Source organism: Scyliorhinus torazame, chromosome 3, assembly GCF_047496885.1.
Source record: "Scyliorhinus torazame isolate Kashiwa2021f chromosome 3, sScyTor2.1, whole genome shotgun sequence".
In the NCBI taxonomy this organism is placed as follows: Eukaryota; Metazoa; Chordata; class Chondrichthyes; order Carcharhiniformes; family Scyliorhinidae; genus Scyliorhinus; species Scyliorhinus torazame.
Window position 1 is genome coordinate 287143018 of NC_092709.1, and position 22282 is coordinate 287165299.

General features: G+C 45.9%; 1 protein-coding gene across 3 annotated transcripts in view; it reads right to left on the reverse strand.

Annotated features, from left to right (window-relative positions):
• wdr7 (WD repeat domain 7) overlaps positions 1-22282 on the reverse strand; it is a 1110115-nt gene that overhangs the window by 399932 nt on the left and 687901 nt on the right. For all 3 annotated transcript variants that reach the window (XM_072497366.1, XM_072497365.1, XM_072497364.1), the window contains one exon: positions 10846-11070. In XM_072497366.1, the coding sequence (XP_072353467.1) occupies positions 10846-11070 (225 nt within the window). The remainder of the gene's footprint in view (positions 1-10845; positions 11071-22282) is intronic.

Consider the following 22282-nt stretch of genomic DNA (forward strand, 5'->3'; position numbering starts at 1 on the left):
GCTGGCCAGTTTAGGAACCAGCAGGAAGCTGTGTGCAGCAAGGGAAGTTGCTGCTGCTGTTATATATATTATATATATATATATATATGTTATTGTAAATAAATGTTATTACTTTGTATCCTTAGAACTCGTGCTGGATTCTTCGTGGCCCTCATAAAAGAAGGCAAATGATATGTTGGCCTTCACAGTGAGAGGATCTGATTATAGGAATAGGGATGCTTTACTGCAGTTGTAAAGGGCATTGGTGAGGCCACACCTGGAGTGTTGTGTGCAGTTTTGATGTCCTTATCTGAGGAAGGATGTTCTTGCTATGGAGGGAGTGCAATGAAGTTTACCAGGCTGATTCCTGGGCAGGCGGGACTGTCATACATCCATCAGGGTTGCATTAATTGGAGTTTAGAAGAGTGAGAGGGGATCTCATAGAACCATATAAAATTCCAACAGGGTTAGACAGGGTAGATTCAGAAAAAATGTTCCTGATGATAGGGGAGTCCAGAACTAGGGGGTCATAGTTTGAGGATAAGGGGTAAACCTTTTAGGACTGAGGTGAGAAGAAATTTCTTCACCCAGGGAGTGGTGAATCTGTGGAATTCACTACTACAAAAAGTAGTTAAGGCCAAAACATTGTGCAATTTTAAGAAGGAATTAGATATAACGTTTAGGGCTAAAGGGAAGGCGGGATTAGACTATTGAACTTGATCAGCCATGATCATAATGAATGGCAGAGTAGGCTCGAAGGGCCAAATGGCCTTTCCTGCTTCTATTTTCTATGTATGTTTTTATGTAAGATGATCTTCTGGGTTTGCAAATAATGGTAGGACCAATGGGAGATGGCACAGAATGGCAAAACATCTTACACCATGTGCAACACCAACAAAGAGGCTCTAACATTAGGGGCGAGAATCTCCGACCCCCCGCCGGGTCGGAGAATCGCCGGGGGCTGGCGTGAATCCCACCCCGCTGGTTGCCGAAGTCTCCGGCACCGGATATTCGGCGGGGGCGGGAATAGCGCCGCGCCGGTTGGCGGTCCCGCCCCTGCGATTCTCCGGCCCGGATGGGCCGAAGACCCCCCGCTAAAATGCCTGTCCCGCCGGTGTAAATTAAACCACCTACCTTACCGGTGGGACAAGGCGGCGCGGGCGGGCTCCGGGGTCCTGGGGGGGGGGGCGCGGGGCGATCTGGCCGGGGCGATGCCCCCACGGTGACCTGGCCCGTGATCGGGGCCCACCGATCCGCGGGCGGGCCTGTGCCATGGGGGCACTCTTTCCCTTCCGCCTCCGCCACGGTCTCCACCATGGCGGAGGCAGAAGAGAATCCCTCCACTGCGCATGCGCGGGAATGTCGTCAGCGGCCGCTGACGCTCCCGCGCATGCGCCGCCCGGAGATGTCATTTCCGCGCCAGCTGGCGGGGCACCAAAGGCCTTTTCCGCCAGCTGGCGGGGCGGAAATTCGTCCGGCGCCGATCTAGCCCCTCAAGGTTGCAGCTCGGCCCCCAAAGACGCGGAGCATTCCGCACCTTTGGGGCGGCGCGTTGCCCGTCTGATTTTCCCCGTTTTGGGCGCCAGTCGGCGGACATCGCGCCGTTTCCAGAGAATTTCGCCCAAGGTAAGCTTTAAGTTGTGTGATCAAATTCTCCAACAGGTAGACACACAACCATACCTGGGGGTTGATCTTAAAAACAATCTTCAGCTGGGATTCTGCAGTCAGCGGATAACATCCAAAACAAAAAGGATTCTAAGGTGGAATTTTTGGTACTGCAATAAAAATATCAGAATTATCGCTTACCAAATATTTGTTCATCCAGTCCTGGAATATACCAATTGTGTGGTGGATCCTTACATGGTGAGATACAGGAAATACAGTCAAGTCCCGCCGTTCATCGGGGTTACATTCCCATGAAGCCTCACAAATAGCAAAATCACAAAGGAGGAATATGATTTTGAATGGGACTCAATTAGACACGTTCCAGCCACGCAAGCGCAGCATTGGTTTAGACAGTTCGAGTGCTCCACAGTAATCTGTTTCTGTTCACTGAAGCTGTTATGCTGTGTATGTTTCACCTGCTGTGTATACTCCACAATTTAGCTTTTGTATCCGATTTCCAGCACTGGCAGTTTTATTTTCAAGCCATTTAAAAATTGTGGTCAAGGAAAAAGAGAAAATCCCTGGGCCAACAAAGGTTAAATATATCCTGGGAAATTCCTCTCCGATTCCATTTCTCTCCCCCCCCCCCCCCCCCCCCCCACCCCCCCCCGCCGCCCCCTCACTACACCTACCTGTATTTCAGAGCCAGTAATCAGTGAGAAAAGACAAATCACCGAATATCCAATTCATAGAACCACAGAAAAGTTACAGCACAGAAGGGGGAAATTTGGTCTCTGCCTCCACTACCAACTTGGACAGCGAATTCCAGACTCCCACTACCCTCAGCGTGAAAAGGTTCTGCCTCATGTCCCCTCTACACCTTCTGCCACTTATATTGAATCTACATTCCCTGTTTTGGAATTCTTCACCAAGGGAAGCAATTTTATCCAGTCTATTCCTACTGTTATAGTAAATCAACCAATCTCACACTCGAGCTGTGTTCAAAGGATGTACTTGTCAAAGAATCAGTGCAGAGATTCGGATATTTCAAATGTGGATGAGCGAACATTGCTCAGGCAACGGGATATACAATGTGCGATGTCCAAAGTACAAGGTGTGGGTAAGTGAAAATGCGAACCAGGAAGTCGTGAAAGGCGGGATCTTATTGTATTGCAGTAGAACATAGAACATAGAACAATACAGCGCAGTACAGGCCCTTCGGCCCACGATGTTGCATCGAAACAAAAGCCATCTAACCTACACTATGCCATTATCATCCATATGTTTATCCAATAAACTTTTAAATGCCCTCAATGTTGGCGAGTTCACTACTGTAGCAGGTAGGGCATTCCACGGCCTCACTACTCTTTGCGTAAAGAACCTACCTCTGACCTCTGTCCTATATCTATTACCCCTCAGTTTAAAGTTATGTCCCCTCGTGCCAGCCATTTCCATCCGCGGGAGAAGGCTCTCACTGTCCACCCTATCCAACCCCCTGATCATTTTGTATGCCTCTATTAAGTCTCCTCTTAACCTTCTTCTCTCCAACGAAAACAACCTCAAGTCCATCAGCCTTTCCTCATAAGATTTTCCCTCCATACCAGGCAACATCCTGGTAAATCTCCTCTGCACCCGCTCCAAAGCCTCCACGTCCTTCCTATAATGCGGTGACCAGAACTGTACGCAATACTCCAAATGCGGCCGAACCAGAGTTCTGTACAGCTGCAACATGACCTCCTGACTCCGGAACTCAATCCCTCTACCAATAAAGGCCAACACTCCATAGACCTTCTTCACAACCCTATCAACCTGGGTGGCAACTTTCAGGGATCTATGTACATGGACACCTAGATCCCTCTGCTCATCCACACTTTCAAGAACTTTACCATTAGCCAAATATTCCGCATTCCTGTTATTCCTTCCAAAGTGAATCACCTCACACTTCTCTACATTAAACTCCATTTGCCACCTCTCAGCCCAGCTCTGCAGCTTATCTATATCCCTCTGTAACCTGCTACATCCTTCCACACTATCGACAACACCACCGACTTTAGTATCGTCTGCGCCTTCCTCTAGGTCATTGATAAATGTGTCACATCCTTGATCAAAGATTTGGAATGGAATTCACTACAGCAAAGGAGGGAATCAAATAAACTGACCACGTTCTATAAAATCTGAAAGGGACTCATAGGATTTGACAGAAACAAGAACCTGCCTCCCAGAGGCAGACTAACAATGAAACACACAGTGTTGCAGCCTGGGACCCCGAACAATGGGGGGGGCCTGATATGGCGAGGTGACTGCGGTGTGGGAGCACCAATCAGAGCCTGGTAACTCCTAATGTGCTAAAAGGCTCATTCTTGAGTCTATCAGCAGGCAATACAGAACAACATTGGGCTGATTGGTGGACTCCCCTTTGGAGCAGGAAATCATTGTGCCAGACGTTGAGGGGTGGTGGAGACATGGAGCAGTTCAGACGGATCTCCTGATTGTCTGGTGTGAAGTTTCTGAACCTCCAATGAGTAAAGCAGCAGTGAAGCCACATTTCTGACATTCGGCCCGGCAGCCTGAAACAAAATGAGGTCGGCGACCGTACATCGGGGTTTGAGTTTGCAAAACCTTCAGCGATGCGAGGAGGCGCTGGTCTGTGGCTGTTGAGGGGAGCAGCAGGGTGACTCTTGACCTCCAGGCCAAGGCTGAGGAAGGCAGGTGGAGAACCAACTAAAGAAAGCTTAGAGGCCAGGACAGGCCAGATAAAGCTAGCACCTAGCAGCTGCCAGGCATTCAGTCAGGAGCACATGTGGTCATCGAGGCTCGAGGCCCAGCCACCCGAGCAAGAGGTGAGCAGTCGGGAGGTGTGAGGGCCAGGCAAGTGTCAGTTTTGTGGTTATCATGGAGTAATGGTTAGTGGGGTGACTCGACCAGAGCTAAGGGCCAGGGCTGAGTGAGAGGCCTGGCGGCAACTGGACCAGCGAGGATGAGAGCAGAGACCAGGCCAGATAGCCAGCAGCAGCAGCCAGTGAGCCACCACTGGTACACCTGCAAGCTTAGATCATAAAGAGCAGCAGCTGCAGGGATGATTCAACTTCCAGACCAGGGCTGAGGGCAAAGAAGCCTGTTCTTTCTGAAAATTCATATTTGTTGAAATCAAAACAGATCAGTCAATATGAAGAAACACTATGAATTTGGCAGTCAAAAATGCAGAACGTTGAAGGCAAGGCAAGAGTCTGAAGCTAGGCAAAAGACAGTTTGACATTTTACATTAATAGGTACCCGACCTGCACATTCATCCTCAACAACATCCACTAAAGGTTTTGGTGACTTGTCTGATATTTCGCCCTGCCGATTTCCAGAGGCAATACATTGCGTGAAAATCCTGAAGAAGACGTGGACTTGAAATGAGAATTGAAAAACAAGATGCTGCTCAAACACATTGTTCTACAGAAGTGAGGGAAGAAACCTATCTGAAAGACATCGCCTTACGGCCAAAATCTGTCCCACTGGGTATGATTGGATATTTTGCAATAAAGACCAGACAACTTGGGTAACATGGACAATTTGAGAAAAGTGTTTGAGGTTCAAAGCCGAAAGCAGTTTGGAAGTCTTCATGAGATTTTGAGAGGGTGAAGTGAAATGGCATGACAGAAAACTGAAATCTTTCAGATACCTCTAAGGCAGTTTACTGTTAAGTTTCCAATTATTCCCTGACCCTAGTAAGGAGAAATAATCATTTGTCAATGGGTATTCTAACTGGAAAAATATTGGAAGAGATACCGATCATGAAACTTCCAAAAGTCATATTAAGGCAGTGTGCGCTTTCGTCCAAAGATGTAAATTATCTGGAAGAATTGATTCTGCGTGATCAGCTCAGTTTGAGGAGGAGTATACTTATTGGAAGAAAGTGCTGAGATGTATTGTTGCCACAGTCAAACTGCTGTCTTCCTTGGGACTTTCTTTAAGAGATCATGATGAGTCATCATTGTCAAATCGAAGAGGTAATTTTTTAGCTGCCTTGAATCTCTCAGTGATTTGGCAAGCTTCTCAAAGAGCATTTGAAAAGTTATGATGTGGCTCAGGGAAGACCAACGTTTTAAACGCAAAGAATCTACGATGAGTTCATCACTATAATGGCAGAGTGGCTCAGAAATCAATTCACTAATGAAGTAAAAGACGGCAAATACTATTCCAGAATAGTTGATTCAACATCAGTTGTGAGTCATGTAGACCAATTAACATTAATTTTGAATGAAAATGAAATGAAAATCGCTTATTGTCACAAGTAGGCTTCAAATGAAGTTACTGCAAAAAGCCCCTAGTCGCCACATTCCAGTGCCTGTTCAGGGGGGCTGGTACGGGAATTGAACCGTGTTGCTGGCCTGCCTTGGTCTGCTTTAAAAGCCAGCTATTTAGCCCAGTGTGCTAAACCAGCCCCTGTAAGTTTTGTAACCAACGATGGTGATGTTCTGGAGTGATTTCTTGGTTTTGTCCAGCTACAGTCACACACTTATGAGTGCCTGGAGAGAGCTGTTTGGGGAATCTTTGCAAATTTAGATTTGGACATCAAAAACTGTTGTGGACACAGCTTCGATAATGCTGCAAATATGGCAGGAAAATATTCAGGTCTACAGGTAAGACTAAACAATTCAAACCTCTGTGCGTTATTTCATCTCATGTCTCAGTCACCCCTTGAATTTAATCTGCATTGCAGTAGCTGAATTGTGTGAGGCAGCTGCATATTTTTGGAATTTTGTTCAAAAGTGGACTTCACCTTTGTTTCCACACATTGGTGAAATGTGCTGCAAACACGCTTGGAGCAGGCACATGGAAAATCTTTGACAGTCAAAAGAAATTTTGACACAAGGTAGTCCACTTGTGCAGAAGCTATTTTGGCTTTTAGATTAACTTTGTCGATATAAAAGAATGCTCATCAGACATCACCAAATCGAAATCAGAGAAATCACGTGTGAAAGCCGAAGCAAAATCCTTAGCAGAGACGTATAAAAATTACAATATGCTGCCAGCAAATTGCTGCAAAATAAACAATTTTATTGAACACTTCAGAATTGTTAGCCTCAGTTCGAGGTCTTGTTGTGGAAGTTCAAAATGGCTATACATCAGTGGAAGCAGAGGCACTAACGTTAACAAATATTCATCTCTCTGATGATGAGAAGCATACAAGACATAGGGTGTTATTTTTTGATGAAACTTGAGATAATTAAATCACTTTAAAAGGAAAAGAGAAGATCATTGTTAAGACTGTCAATGATTTTTGTGGCATAATAATGGTGCAATGCAGAGTAGAAATAAATCTTTGAAGAAAACTGTTGGAATTTCTTTCCATAATCTTGGTGCCTTTTCAACAAAAGTTGGGATGAGAATTCTAAGAGCCACTGCAGTCAGAGATTAATTGAATTCTACCAGGAGAAAATAGACAAATCTTTTTGAAGGTGAAGTCAAATTATTCATTAATTTCATCAATAATGATGAGCTCTGTGCTTCGAGATCATCATGATTTGTACAGACTTGTATGTGATGGTTTGCAGGCAACCTTTCCAAATGTGGAAATCATTCTGAAAATATTTTTAACACTACCTGTCACAAATGCTTCTGGTGAACTTTCTTTCTTGTGTGAAAAATCTGTGAAGTACAATGACTCTGGAACATTTTATAATGCTGACTATTGAAAATGCATCCTTACAAGATTTTACCTACAATAATATTATTGATGATATTGTGAAGAAAAAGTGAAGAAAAGTTATCTAAATTCCCATGGATTGCTAACAACTGATGAAGCAAGAAAATCTGAAAAAAACTGTCCCCTCTCCCATGTTCTCCAGTCTAAATTCTGTTCTTCAAAAGAGAATACGTGCTGGTCTGATAAAATGGCTGGTGGTCACAAACATAGACGTAGAACATACTGTGTAGAAGGAAGCCATTCGGCCCATCGAGTCTGCACCAACTCACTTAAGCCCTCACTTCCATCCTATCCCAATAACCTCTCCTAACCTTTTTGGACGCTAAGGGCAATTTAGCATGACCAATCCACATAACCTGCATATCTTTGGACTGTGGGAGGAAACCGGAGCACCCGGAGGAAACCCACAGACACGGGGAGTACGTGCAGACTCCGCACAGTCAGTGATCCAGCAGAGAATCGAACCTGGGACCCTGGCACTGTGAAGCCACTGTGTCACCGTGCTGTAACAGACAGTTACGGCCAGTGAGTAACCCCCATTCCCCATCGTTCTCAATACTGGACTTCAGAAAATCTCTTCTCTTCTGGACAAAGAATGGAATCCCGCCAGACTGTTGTCAGCAATATTAAACTTGGACTGGACACTCCACTTCGTTGGAGTATTTGTTCCTGCACTGGACTTTTTCCGGCTCATTCTGTCCTGCACTGGCCTGTGATGTAGTCATATCATCACCTGATTTCTCTGTTCTGTTGCTCTTCAGCCAGTCCATGTTTGCCAGCTTCAAGACACACAGATCACAATATTGACTATCTCTACTGTCATAATCTTATAATAATCTTTATTGTCACAAGTAGGCTTACATTAACACTGCAATTAGGTTACTGTGAAAAGCCCCTTGTCGCCACATTCCGGCACCTGTTCGGGTACATAGAGGGAGAATTCAGAATGTCCAATTCACCTAACTTTTGGGACTTGTGGGAAGAAACTGGAGCACCCGGAGGAAACCCATGCAGACACGGGGAGAACGTGCAGATTCCACACAGACAGTGACCCAAGCCGGGAATTGAATCTGGGACCCTAGAGATGTGAAGCAACAGTGCTAATCATGGTGCTAACTTGCTGCCCACACCCACTGCTGACAACAGGTAGGCTTGGATTTAAATAAATGAATTACAGGCTTCTTCTCATAGGTTAAAGAGCACTAAAGCAGTTAAGCAGTCATTTGGGGATTTAGTGGCTTGCATTGTGGATTTCAATTAATCAATTACAAACTTGCTCTTAGATATCTTTTTATTAAAACAGTAAAAAATATATATAAGGCCAAATGGTACAAACACTCATTTTGTGTTGGAGAAACAGTGAACCCTCCCCTCAGTACCAATGTACGGGGAGGGGCAGGGGGTGGATACTCTGATTATTAAAGCAGTTCACAACACGTTTCTACAAAAAACAAATGGTACAAGCACTAAACTTTGCACTGGAGAGACCAGATACCCTCGCCTCTGTACCAACAGAAGGGAAAGGGGGGGGGGGGGGAGGAAGAAGAGAGGGGAAAGGAGGGTGGTGGGGAGGGAGGGAGTCAGGGTGTTGGTGGAAGTGGGGCCCATAGGGCACTGCCTGAACTATCTACAGAGACAGAAAAACATGTGCCAGATTCTGGGAGTTCCCCAGAGGGGGTGAGGGGCGACATAGTGTCAGGCACAAGTGAGACCCGCACCCCACTGCGGAGCGTCTCGTGCACCCTGCGCTCCCGACACTGGGCGGCTGACAGCCTTCGGACGTCGCCCTCCGGGCCCAAATCCAGTGCGGCGGGCGGCACGGGCCCACCAAACAACTCAAGGGCTGCCTTGATCACGCCACTGGGATCATCGATAGGCCGGATCTCCTCAGGCTCTTCCCAGGGTCCCGGGCCAGCTGGAGGCGGTGGTGCAGATGCCTGCTCCGCCCCCGCCGCCTGGTCACTGGAAGGCCCCGAAAATAACTCCGGACGCAGGTCCGGGATGGTGGCAGAGGTGCCCAAAGACAGCGGTTGGGACAGAGGGTCTTCCAAACCATAACCCGCTAAGAACCTAAAAAGCAGGGGATTATCGCCGAACCCCTCCCCTGAGAAATTGAACAAGTCCGGGGTGCTAAATTGTACTGGGTGCAACGGGCCCTCTAGGATCCCGGCCGACCCCGAAGCACCCGGCTCGGGGGACAGCGGCAACTTCCTCACTATCCCCCCGCCTCTTTTCTTTTGGGGACTGGGCATGACATTGATGGAAAAGAACCTGGATTGACGCTGTTTGCGGGGGAGAGGGTCACACGCCGGGGGACCTCTATCTCTGGAGGCCCCTCCAGGCTGACTCCTTGTCCCTCAATGCTTCTCTCCAGAATTTGTGGCTGGGACAGAGCACCCTCTGGTTCGAGGTCGTGCACCTCACTGCCGCCACCCAGAGGGGCCCACGTAGAAGTGTCGCTGGGCCCGAAGTTAAAAAGCACTGAAGCACGGATTTGGTTTTTTTGTGGCTTGTATTGTGTGAGCTGAGAGTGGGTGGGGTCAGGAGGGCATTGACGTCATTGGAGACAGTGCTTAGCATGACTTGAGCAGGGCTTGACGTCACTTGGGGCAGGCTGTCGCGTCACCAGAAGGAGGTGACATGGGTGCCCCTCAAAGAGGGAGAGCGTGGCCCTCCTAAAAGTGTAAGTCGGCTTCTGTTGGCTCCACCTGGCAATGGCAAAACACGAGATCGCCACCCACACTAACTACAAAGAGCATTTGTTTCCAAGGCAGCATTCTGACAATCTTTCTTCCCAAGGATAATCCCACAATTAAACAAGCTGACAAAGGAAATAGTCACATTTCCCATCACTTGGAACCTTCAAGATCCATCTTTAGATTACTTCCATTTAAAAGTTTTCATTATCAGGACCACCATCTCAGCAGGACATGCCTAGTTTAGCTAATGTTACCCATGTAAACGTTGATGAGATACAGAAATTAGTCTGTAATTGCAACACAACTAAAGCAGAGGCAGAAACCTGACTCCAAACTCCTAGCTGCCTATCATTTTAATTCTCCACCTTTCCCTCAAACTGACGCTCTGTTCTCGGCCTACTGCACTGTCCCAGTGAAGCTCAACCTAAGCTTAAGGAATGGTATCTCATCTTTTAACGAGACGCTTTACAGCCTTTAGCATTCAACATTGAGTTCAACAATTTCAGACCGTAGTCGTGGTGCCTATATTGTTTCCTTGGGCAGGATTTTCCAGCCTTCTCGGCAGAATCCTCTGATGAATTCCCCAGCGACAGGGCAGGTGTGCCATTGACTTTGGTAAGACTGAAAAATGCATACTCTTTACGTTGAGATGTTGCTTTACAGTTGGACCTATAATGCATAAACACTAAATAGATGCCTGAATTTATCAAATTTGCATCGATACTTATCAGCAACAGTTAGGTATCAAAATGAGAATGTAGGAACATGAACCGTAAAACATCAAAAGCAGTCGCTTAAAATAAACCCAATCTTGGGATTTCTGCAGCTCCCAACAAGAAAGGCATGTAATGCAACCTGAATACTTACAGGTGTGTCTAGCTAGGGAATAATTGGACCCTCCACTGGTCAGTCCAAAGCCCTCTGGGACCTGATTGGTGTTCCGAGTTCGAGTTGGCAGCTTTGGAGGTTCAATCTCAGCACCAAATTCTGCTCCAATGACACCAAGAAGGACAATGGCTGTAGCCTGTTTACGGCGCTCCTCATAAGATGACGACAATTTCTTTGTTTGTAGCAGGAAACCTGGCAAACAGCCTGAAAGACAAACCAAAGAAAATGCTATGTAATAAAGATACGTATGACACATACCGACACTGTAAAATGCACAGGAATTGTCTTAAAGACAAAGTTCCACTTTCAGCTGTCCTTCCTTTTGAGGCGCTACGTCTTCTCTGATTTGATTTTAAAATTCTCCATTAGCACATTTTTCAGACTTACAAACATTTCCAGAGAGAGAAAATCATCAACAGGACTCATGCAAACCTTCATGAAAAAGTGTCATTGACCATTTAAAAAAAAAAAAATTTTAGAGCGCCCAGTTCAGTTTTTCCAATTAAGGGGCAATTTAGCATGGCCAATCCACCTACCCTGCATATCTTTGGGTTGTGGGAACGAAACCCACGCAAACATGGGGAGAATGTGCAAACTTCACATGGACAGTAACCCAGAGCTGGGATCGAACCTGGGACCTCTGCATTGTGAGGCAGCAGTGCTATCCACTGCACCACCGTGCTGCCCTGATCATGTTTTAAAAATGTTATTTTTAAACAGTGATTCCTGATGACCGTAACAGACCCATTTATCTCAAATAGCACAAATATCAAAGCAGACGAGGTTCAGGGTTATGTCCATGAATTCCATTTGAGTTCCAACATAGTACTGAGCTGTCACTTGCATTCACTATTTAGGTAACACTGCTATAAAAGGAAGGAAACAAAGATAAAATACAATTCTTTCTTACTGATTTGTAAATGGATTCTGCTATACCCAGGTTGGATCAAGTATCTCAACATAAAACAGAGAAGAAAGTCGCCTTTCTTGGTCGAGAATCTTCAGCCCACATCCTTATAATATATGGCCTACTTCATTACTTTCCAAGGAGTGGGAGATGGTGGTGTAGTGGTAATGTCGCTGGACTAGTGTTCTGGAGAGCAGGCTCTGGATTCGATTCCACCACAGCTGGTGGAATTTAAATTCAATTAATTCAGTAATGGTCACCATTACAGTGATCAATGATTGATGTGAAAATCCATCTTGCTCACTAATGTCCTTGAAGGGAGGAAATCTGGATAGATGTGACTCCAGACCAAAAGCAATGTGGTTGGTTGACTCTTAACTGCCCCTTGAAATGGCCTACAAAGCCACTCAGTTCAATGGCAATTTACGATGAGCAGAAATGCTGGCAACAGCCACATCCCATGTGAAAAAAAATGCAAGACCAGGGCAGAGGCTGGGAATTCTGTGGTGACTAATTCATCTCCCGACTCCCCAAAGCCCATCCACCATCTACAAGGCACAAGTCAGGTCTGTGATGGAATATTCTCCAACACACACAAGAAGCTTGACACCATCCAGGTCAAAGCAGTCCACTTGATTGGCACTGCACCCACTGCCTGAAACATTCATTCCCTCCACTACTGATGCAGAGAAGCGGTAGTGCATCATCTACAAAATGCACCAAAAAGCAACTTACCAAAGCTCCTTTGTCAGCACCTTTCATACCCATGATCTCTATCACCTTGAAGGGCAGGAGCAACAGCTGCATCTGAACACCACCGTCTGCAGGTTCCCCTCCAAGCCACTCATCATCCTGACTTGGAAATATATCACCATTCCTTCACTGTTGCTGGTTCAAAATGGGTTGTTTAGCACAGGGCTAAATCGCTGGCTTTGAAAGCAGACCAAGGCAGGCCAGCAGCATGCTTCAATCCCCGTAACAGCCTCCCCGAACAGGCGCCGGAATGTGGCGACTAGGGGCTTTTCACAGTAACTTCATTGAAGCCTACTTGTGACAATAAGCGATTTTCATTTTTTCATTTCAAAATCCTGAATGCCCTCCCTAACAGTGCTGTGAGTGTACCTAACCTACATGGGCGTCAGTAGTTCAACAAGACAGCTCACCACCACCTTCTGAAGGGCAAGTAGAAATGATAAATGAATGTTGGCTGTCCAATCACATAAATTTAAAGTATTAGAAAAATGTACTGGCAGAGCCTCACCTTTCTTACATAGGATGTGCAGCACAGAGATAGACCAAAAATGCCAGTATCTGCACATTTATTTTCTTAAGTTGTACTGTGCAGGTGCCTCTCCAGTTAATATTGTAATTTTGCAAATAATTTTTAAAATTGACGATGCAATTATTTTTGACAATATGTTGGGTAACACAAAACCTACCTCAGCAAGGCTGCTCCTGTGCACTTGTGGAATTGACAAATTGCTTTTACATAGCATATCTAACATAGAAAACCATCCCAAGGTACAAACAGAATGCAGGCGCAGATCCAACAACTACATCTTAGTTCTAATTCATGCATAGTAACAAATGCAACACCACAGTACTTTTTGAGTACCCAACGAATGAGGATAAATTGAACATATGTTTCAAGAAATACGTTTCTTTGGTGCATTTCCTGAACCATTAGGCCCCTAATGCAAACCTTTTTAAAACTAATAGTTTTGAAGTTGCTGCTGAAATTACTAGGTGAATACTCAACACTTTCATGTGACACTCTGGTAGTTTAGCAAAAGCATTAAGCTTGCATTAAAATAATGGGAGAATGCATGCAATATGAATGTGTTAAGTGCTCTTGGCTAAGTGTGCTAATAACCATTTTCAGGCTTATATCGTAGCATGGGACCCATAACTCACTCTCAATGTTTTGACCAAGTATTTTGACAAATTATAAGCATTAAAATTACTGAATAGATAGGCGAATGCCATGCAAGGTTGACAATCCCTTTCTAATACTTGTCGAAACATTCCATCTTTGGGGAAGTCTTGCGAAGATTTGGGTGACATTACAGATATATATTAGTATATCTTGTACATTAACACTTTGCTTCTCTAAAAATGCTACAGCCTTTCTGATATTTGTACAAGGCAGGGAAAGAATTAAATACATGTTATCTTCATATAGATGAATCGTCCTTTTTATCAGAGTTTGACCCTGGAGCCTAGGTTGTTTTTTATTTCTTCATGGATGTGGACAGCACTGACCGCCAGCATCTAATTACCCTTGGGGTAGTGGTGGTGAACCTCCGCTTTTAACTGCTGTAGCCCATGAGCTCGAGGTACAGCCAAGTACTGTGAGGGAGGAAGTCCTAGGAATTTGACCCAGTGACACTGAAGGAATGATGTTATAGTTCCAAGTCAGATTGGAGTCTAGAGGTTGTGGTGTTTCTATGCATTCGTTCACGAGAAATCAAGATCTATTCTAGACTGTCTTACATGACTAAAAGTCACAAACATCTCAATGGTGCTTCACTTCCAAAGGATGCAATTGATATCGACCATGCAAATATTTTCTATTTTCTTTCTCACCTATTTACTTCCTCCCCTCTTTTGCACTTCTCTTTACTCTACAAACAGCAATGATGAGGTGTTAAATCAGAACTTTCCTGGTGAACACAGCTCATTTTCCATGATTCAAAGGTTTTCGGTGGTTTATGAGCAAAGCCCAGCAGGGTAGCACATTTGGGCTTTGGGTGGGAAAATCGAATGTCTCCATTGGATGTCACCTCCCTCCAGGTCTTTGCTATACAGCTCCCACTCACCTTGGGTGCCTTCTCTCTCTTCCAACCTTTTCAACCCAGTCCCCACTCCCCTCCCTAGGCCGCTTCCCCTTGCTGCACCAAGAGACCCCCCTGATTCACCTGCACCGAGTTACCAACGCTTTGTTTTGTGAGAGTCTGTGTAGACCCAGCAGTGGCCGCTAATTCCGGTAAAGCTGCTGGGACAGGAGAACTGCCAGCCAATCAGATGGCCAGCAACTCTCCAAGGTGCGTTTTTGTCCCCAGGGAGAGCAGAAGGCCCATCTCCAGCCACTTACTGCCCCACAGAGAGCGAACAGGTTGCAGGTCAGCCATCAGAGTGGGGATGAATTTTCTGTCCACCGATCCAAAAAACTCTGCCCATGAAGAATTATTACGTGGGTGGGCACAGTAAGACATCTTACAACACCAGGTTAAAGTCCAGCGGGTTTGGTTTGAATCACTAGCTTTCGGGGTGCAGCTCCTTCATCAGGTGAGGTACAAGAACAACAACATTGACGGTTCATTGAAATATACTCCAGTCAATACTTTCAGGAAAGGGAGAAAAAAAACTTTGAGGGGATTCAGGAGGGGTTACAACAAAATATGGTTTCAAGTATTGTTGCAGCCAGAACTTAGAACACAAAATATTTTTCACGAGACAACCAATCGATTCCATAAACTTACGTACAAATAGACTGCCGGACCATGATTCTTGGTATTTACAAAGTAAGCTCTGAAACTTTGCAACAACAGCTTGCATACATCCTGTCATTAATATTTAAACATTCCAAAGCATATCACAGGAGCGTAATCAGATAGAACTGCCACTGAGTCAAAGAGATATCAGTAAAGGTGTCAAAAGGTATGGTAAACGTTTTAAGGATTGAATAAAAAGAGGAGAGAGATTGAATGATGAGTGAGGGAATTCTAGAGCTGGCGGCCTACACAGCTGTCGGCTCAACCAGCAATGGTGGAGAAGAGGGCGTAACGGGTACACAAGAAGTGAACTTGAAGGAATGTGGAGTTCTCAAGAGCTGCAGGGCTGAAGGAGGTTACAGAAATAGGGAAGGGTGAGGCTTTCGAGGGACTGAAACACAAAGGTGTGAATCTTAAAGTTGTGCTGTTGGCGGACCGGGGGAAGTCAATGTCAGTCAGCAAGCATAGGCTTGATGGATTGTTGGGATTTGGTGCAAGTTAGCTTGCTGACAGCAGATTTCTTGTCAAGTGTATGAAAGTTGGTAGATGGGAGGCTGACCAGGAAAATATTGGAATAGTTGGCTTGGGAGGTAACAAAAACCCAGATGCGGGTTCCAGGGACTAAGATGGGGCAGACGTGGGCAATAGTCGAGGTGGAAGTAGGCAGTCTTGGTGATGTCAGCTTGGAGGCCTGTTCTCAGTATCCCCACACTTTTAATGGGTGGGGAGAAGAGAAACAGAAAAGGAGAAGGAATGGATAGTCAATCAAAGAGATCTCATTCCCGAGTAGTGTCCAACTATTCTTTTGGAAATACAAGTTTGGAAATGTTGGATGAAGGTACTCTTCATCTTATTGAGAACGTACACCCAAAGTTGAATAGCTTGAATACTCACCCTTGAAGAATGTTAAGTTAGAAGCAAGGGAGTGGAGCATTGCTATATTCTATACTAGGGATACTGCAGCCACCGATATATCCCTCACAGACGCCCACCACATATTGACTCTGGGCTATGTGCACTTCGCAGTTCTCCCTAACTACCAGTTCTAACTTGCACAAAACACTTTTCAAGCTTTTCCAACTGTGTTCTACAATACTTGCTGCAAGTATAACAATAGAACATGAATCAGTTTGTTGTTCACTATAAATTAAACTAAAGTAAAACATGAAAACATTAAAACTCCTTCCTAACGCTCACTTGTATTCTTATGGATTCCCTTGATAAACCTTCCAACCATACTGAAACAAACAACCTTGAATGTTTTTGATAAGTGTCAGCTACAGACTATATTACAAATGTATGCCTTAGGTTAAAATTTAGTTTGTGCTGTGGTAGTTGATATAAATTGTAAATATCTGCAATGAAAATGCAAATGTTAGGTAATTTGGACATTCTGAATTCAATGCCCCGTTTCCTCAACCATCTAACCAGGTTCCCATTACGTTTGCCTGTTAACATGCAAATAGCATGAGTTATGCAGATTAAACAGATATTAGCTTCTGTAAGATATTGTGTTTAATTGAATGTTGAAGGAAGCCATTTGTATTTTGAAGTGTAATATTGCTGAGCATTGTCCATTAACTCAGGAGCACAAATACCAGCACCCAAAAGCAATTTCAGATGCTAATCGGACACAATAAGTCATTATTTGCTCTTCCTGGAATATTAATTTTCAGATTTCCGAAGACAAATAGCTGTAATCCCCCAATGTGTTCAAAACTGCAAGGTTCTTCAATGTAGCTTGAATTTAAGATTCAATCATTTGGAAGAGATCCTAAACCAAGACTTGTGCTATGTACATCTTTAATTGAAATTGACACCAAAGGACAAAAGATATTGAAAGGTCAAATATAAGTAGGATTTCCCAATCCAGAATCTATTATCCAAAGATATTTCTTGCAAAATGTAATAAACACACTGGGGACTTAGATCATACTATTACATTGAATATTTTCAGTTATTTATAGTGAAACATTTAACTGCTTCCAGTCTGTAAATCTACAGCAGATGATTATATTCTATTTCTACAAACAGCTCATTTGGTGTACAACAAAGTTATTTTATTCCAGTAACTATTTTTATTCCGGTCACTTCAAGTGTAGTAATTAATTTTCAAACCCCTATATCTTTGCAATGCCATGGGCAAGGCCTGCTTAAGAAAGTGGTGCGAAAAGGTTGAAAGGGAAATACTTTATAAAATACGTCAAATTGTAACAATTCTTATGAACCAAGCATAAGATAGATAGAACCTATGCAGAGCAGAAAACATGTATTACAAACAACACAAGGGACGGGATTTTACAAAAAAATGACCAAGTGGATTTTCAGTGAGCAAATCGGTGTGATTCTCGTCAGCCCTGGCGGCGCGCGCGGTCTGGACCGCAATTTTCAAGCATGTACTCTGAAGACTTTGTTTTCCCTCACATGAAAAACGGCACGCCTTTCACCTGCCCTGGGGTCATCTGAGCACGTCAATGAAGGGGGCGCTGCATTTAAACAGCTCTACAGAAATTGCTCTCTCAAACCAGGAGGATGGTAGTGAGGAAACCAGCTCCTAGATGTGAGGAGAAGGCTGTAATGACCTCCAATTGGCATTATTGGTTGGCCAATTGGAGTATGAGCTCCCTCAATGATAGCTCATTGAGGGGGCCCATATTAGCACCTGGGTAGGCTTTGTGAGGCAGTCTTAAGTTGACTGGAATGCTAGCAGCACTGTTTGGAGCTGCTCCTGTATATAAGTTAGTGCAAATAAATACTGGTGTGGTGACGGAACCCCTGCCTCCTGTGGATTATTACAGTGGCGACGAGGTAAACAAAGAACCTTGCGGAGACCAGCTGCCGCACTCGGAGGGTAAGCCTTGCTCTTTCAAAAATGCCTCTTTTTGGGAAGTTGGATGCATTCGACCCGACTATTGAGGACTGGTCCCAGAATGTGGAGAGAATGTGTTACTTTTTCCAGGCCAATGAGATAACGGAGGAGGAAGGAAACGGGTTATACTGCTGTTGGCGTGCGGACCCTCAGCCTTCGCCATTATACGTAGTCTAACTTATCCCGATACGCCGGATACGATACCTTTCCAAGAATTAACGAAATTGGTGGAAGAGCACTATGACCCAAAACCACCCCTCATTTTGCATAGGTACAGATTCTACACAACGAAGCGGGAAGACAGAGAGTCTGTCACAAATTTCTTGACCCGCCTGAGAAGGCTGGCGGAAAAATGTGAGTTCGGCCCGACGCTAAATGAAATGCTTCGGGACCGGTTAGTGTGTGGCATAAATGACCTCCAAATACAGAAGCGCCTGTTGGTGGAAACGCAGCCAGACTGCAGGCGGGCGTTACAGCTCGCACTGTCCCTAGAAAAGGCAGCAAGTGGGGCGCAGGAACTACAGGGCACGCCAATGGAGGTAGATACGTGGGAGAGGGACGACCACAATGGGACCAGATAGCCGCCCTCAGGAAAATGAAATGCTTCGGGACCGGTTAGTGTGTGGCATAAATGACCTCCAAATACAGAAGCGCCTGTTGGTGGAAACGCAGCCAGACTGCAGGCGGGCGTTACAGCTCGCACTGTCCCTAGAAAAGGCAGCAAGTGGGGCGCAGGAACTACAGGGCACGCCAATGGAGGTAGATACGTGGGAGAGGGACGACCACAATGGGACCAGATAGCCGCCCTCAGGAAAAGCCTGAGGAACAGAGGGCCAAAGGAAAACCCCAGAACTGCCCTCAAGTCTGCTAGGACTAACTGGAGACAGAGGGAACTACCGGCTGAGGCTCCCCCAACAGAGAAGAACCGTTTCTGGCACCAGACAGAGTGGGGTAACAGCGACAGAAACCCTAGAAGGAGGTGGCAAAAGAGGAATAGCAGGTGGGGACGCAGGGAAGTACACAACTTAGATGCCCCATCCTCCTCCGAAGGGGAACAGTTATATAATATTGCGACGAAGAAAGCAGAACCTATTAAGATTATCCCACGGGTGTACTGTCGGCCGACAATAATGGAAATAGACACGGGTGCGGCCGTATCAGTAATGGGAGTGGCAGCATTTTAAAAAATCAAAGATGGACTCCAGCCACTAACTCTAACAAAAACATCGACAAAACGTAAAACCTACTCGGGGGAACCCCTGGAAGTTCTAGGCATGACTCATGTACCCGTGGAATATGACAAACAATTGCTCAGATTACCATTGACGATAGTAGAGGGCTCCGGACCGAACTTAATAGGACGGAACTGGCTGAAAGATCTAAACTTAGTTTTGGATGAAAATTTTCCAGAGTGGAAGCGGGCAATTGAGTGGAGTACTCCAAAAATACCCGGAGGTCTTCCAAGAAGGTTTGGGGGAAATTATAGACGCCAAAGCAACTTTGCACGTGGACCCAGAAGCCCTTCCGAAATTTTGTAAGGCCAGGCCGGTACCGTTTGCACTAAGGAAGAAAGTAGATGTCGAAATAGAAAGGTTACGGCGTGACGGCATTATCAGACCAGTACAGTTCTCGGAATGGGCAGCGCCGGTGGTATCAAATTTGAAGCCAGACGGCTCGATACGTCTCTGTGGAGATTTCAAACAGACGGTAAACAAATACGCACTGCTGGACAAATACCCGATCCCGAAAATAGACGACCTATATGCCAAGTTGGCAGGTGGCCTTTTGTTCACGAAACTGGACATGAGCCACGCCTACCTGCAGTTAAAACTGGACAAGGACTCCCAGAAGTTCGCTACGATCAACACCCTGAAGGGATTTTTTCGTTATACTAGGCTACCCTTCGGAGTGTCATCAGCCTGCGCTATATTCCAGCGTACGATGGAAAATATTCTGCAGGGACTACCACAGGTGGCGAATTATTTGGACGATGTCTTAATCACGGGTAGGACAAACAGGGAACACTTAAGGAACCTGGAGGAAGTGCTCAGTCGTTTCGCAAAGGCAGGCATACGGCTGAAAAGAGAAAAAAAGTGTTTTTCTGCTCCCACCAGTGACGTACCTGGGATATAAAGTAGACGAGTTGGGCTTACACCCATTGGAAGACCGAGTAAGGGCAATAAAAGAAGTCCCAGCTCCCATCACGGTCCAGGAGCTACGATCATTTCTAGGATTGGTAACATATTATGGCAAATTTATTGAAAATAGGGCGTCCATCCTAGAACCCCTCCACCAGCTACTAAAAAAGGGACAAGAATGGAAATGGTCCGCCCGCCAAAACCGAGCATTTAGGGGCATTAAGGAACAGCTGTCATCCGAAAATGTCCTAGAGCATTATGACCCAAGGAAGGAGTTGGTCACGTGTGACACATCACCTTACGGGGTAGGAGCCGTCTTAGCCCATAGAGGAAGGAATGGGGAAGAACGGCCAATAGCCTATGCTTCGAGGACCTTGGCGATGGCTGAGAGAAAGTACGCCCAAATCGAGAAGGACGGACTGGCGGTGATATTTGCAGTAAAAAGATTTCCCCAGTATCTGGTACGGGCGGAAATTCACCATAGTAACGGACCATAAGCCGTTATTAGGGTTATTAAAAGAAGACAAGTCAATACCCTCGATTGCATCAGCTAGAATCCAACGTGGGCGTTGCTACTGGCGGCATATAGATACGTTCTGGAGCACAGACCGGGAACGCAAGTAGCAAATGCAGATGCTTTGAGCAGACTTCCCCTCCCGCCGCTAATACCAAAAGTAGAGAGGAGAGTAATGACTCGAAACTTTTTGGACACCCTACCAGTGGACGCACAACATATTCGGTTGTGGACGCGAAAAGACTCAGTTTTAGCCAAGATGAAGCATTTACTGCTAACAGGGGAACTGGAGAGACCAGTGGAGCCCCAGATGCATCCATACTGGAGCAGAAGGGACCAAATAACCGTAGAAGACTGTATCCTATTATGGGGAGCCCGGGTAATAGTCCCAGCTCAGGGCCGTCGGGAAATCTTAACCGAGTTACATCACAGACACCCGGGGTGTCTAAAATGAAGATGCTAGCTCGAAGCTACGTTTGGTGGCCAGGATTGGACACAGACATAGCAGACTTGGTATGTCGGTGCCAGGAGTGCCAACAGGGGCAAAGAGTGCCACCAGCTACGCCATTGCACCCGTGGGAATGGCCAGGCAGACCGTGGACCCGCCTGCATATTGACCATGCCGGCCCTTTCATGGGCTCAATGTTTTTGGTGATAGTGGACGCCCACTCCAAATGGTTGGACGTCCACCGGGTAAACGCGGCAAGCACAGCATCGACAATTGAAAAGCTCAGGGCCTCGTTTGCAACACATGGACTTCTGGAGGTATTGGTGTCAGACAACAGAACGGCATTCACAAGTGGGCAATTTGGAAAATTCCTAAAGGGAAACTGAGTCTGCCACATCAAAACGGCCCCTTACCATCCAACAGCCTTGCAGAGAGAGCGGTCCAGACACTAAAAGCGGGACTCAAGAAGCCGCCGGCAACGTCAATGGACACAAAGCTCTCCCGCTGGCTGTTTGATTGCAGGACCACACCGCATTCCACAACGGGCATACCGCCAGCTGAACTCTTAATGGGAAGGCGGCTGCGAACGAGGCTGTGTCTCCTTTTCCCAAATTTAACGGGGAAAGTGGAGAAACAACAGGAGGTCCAATGCAGGGGGCATGATAATAGTCGGCAGCAGAGACATTTTCAGGTGGGGGCGCTGGTTTGGGTCAAGAATTATGGGAATGGACCAACGTAGATCAAAGGCACGGTAGAGTCCCAAACAGGGCCCATATCATATGAAGTTTCAATAGGATGTAAGGTGCTGAAGAAACACCTAGACCAAATAAGGGCAGCTGAACCACACCTGGAGGCAGTCGAAGCAGGACCGGGGATAGCTCAGACGGGAAAGATACCCACACCCCAGCCCCGAGCAATTTCTCCAGACCCCATCATCCAGTCGTCAGAGTCGGAGATGGACACGTTCGATGAGGCCGCCGCGATACGTCTCCCCGAGGAGGAGGAAGTACAACTTCCAAGGAGGTCATCAAGGAAAAGACGGGCAC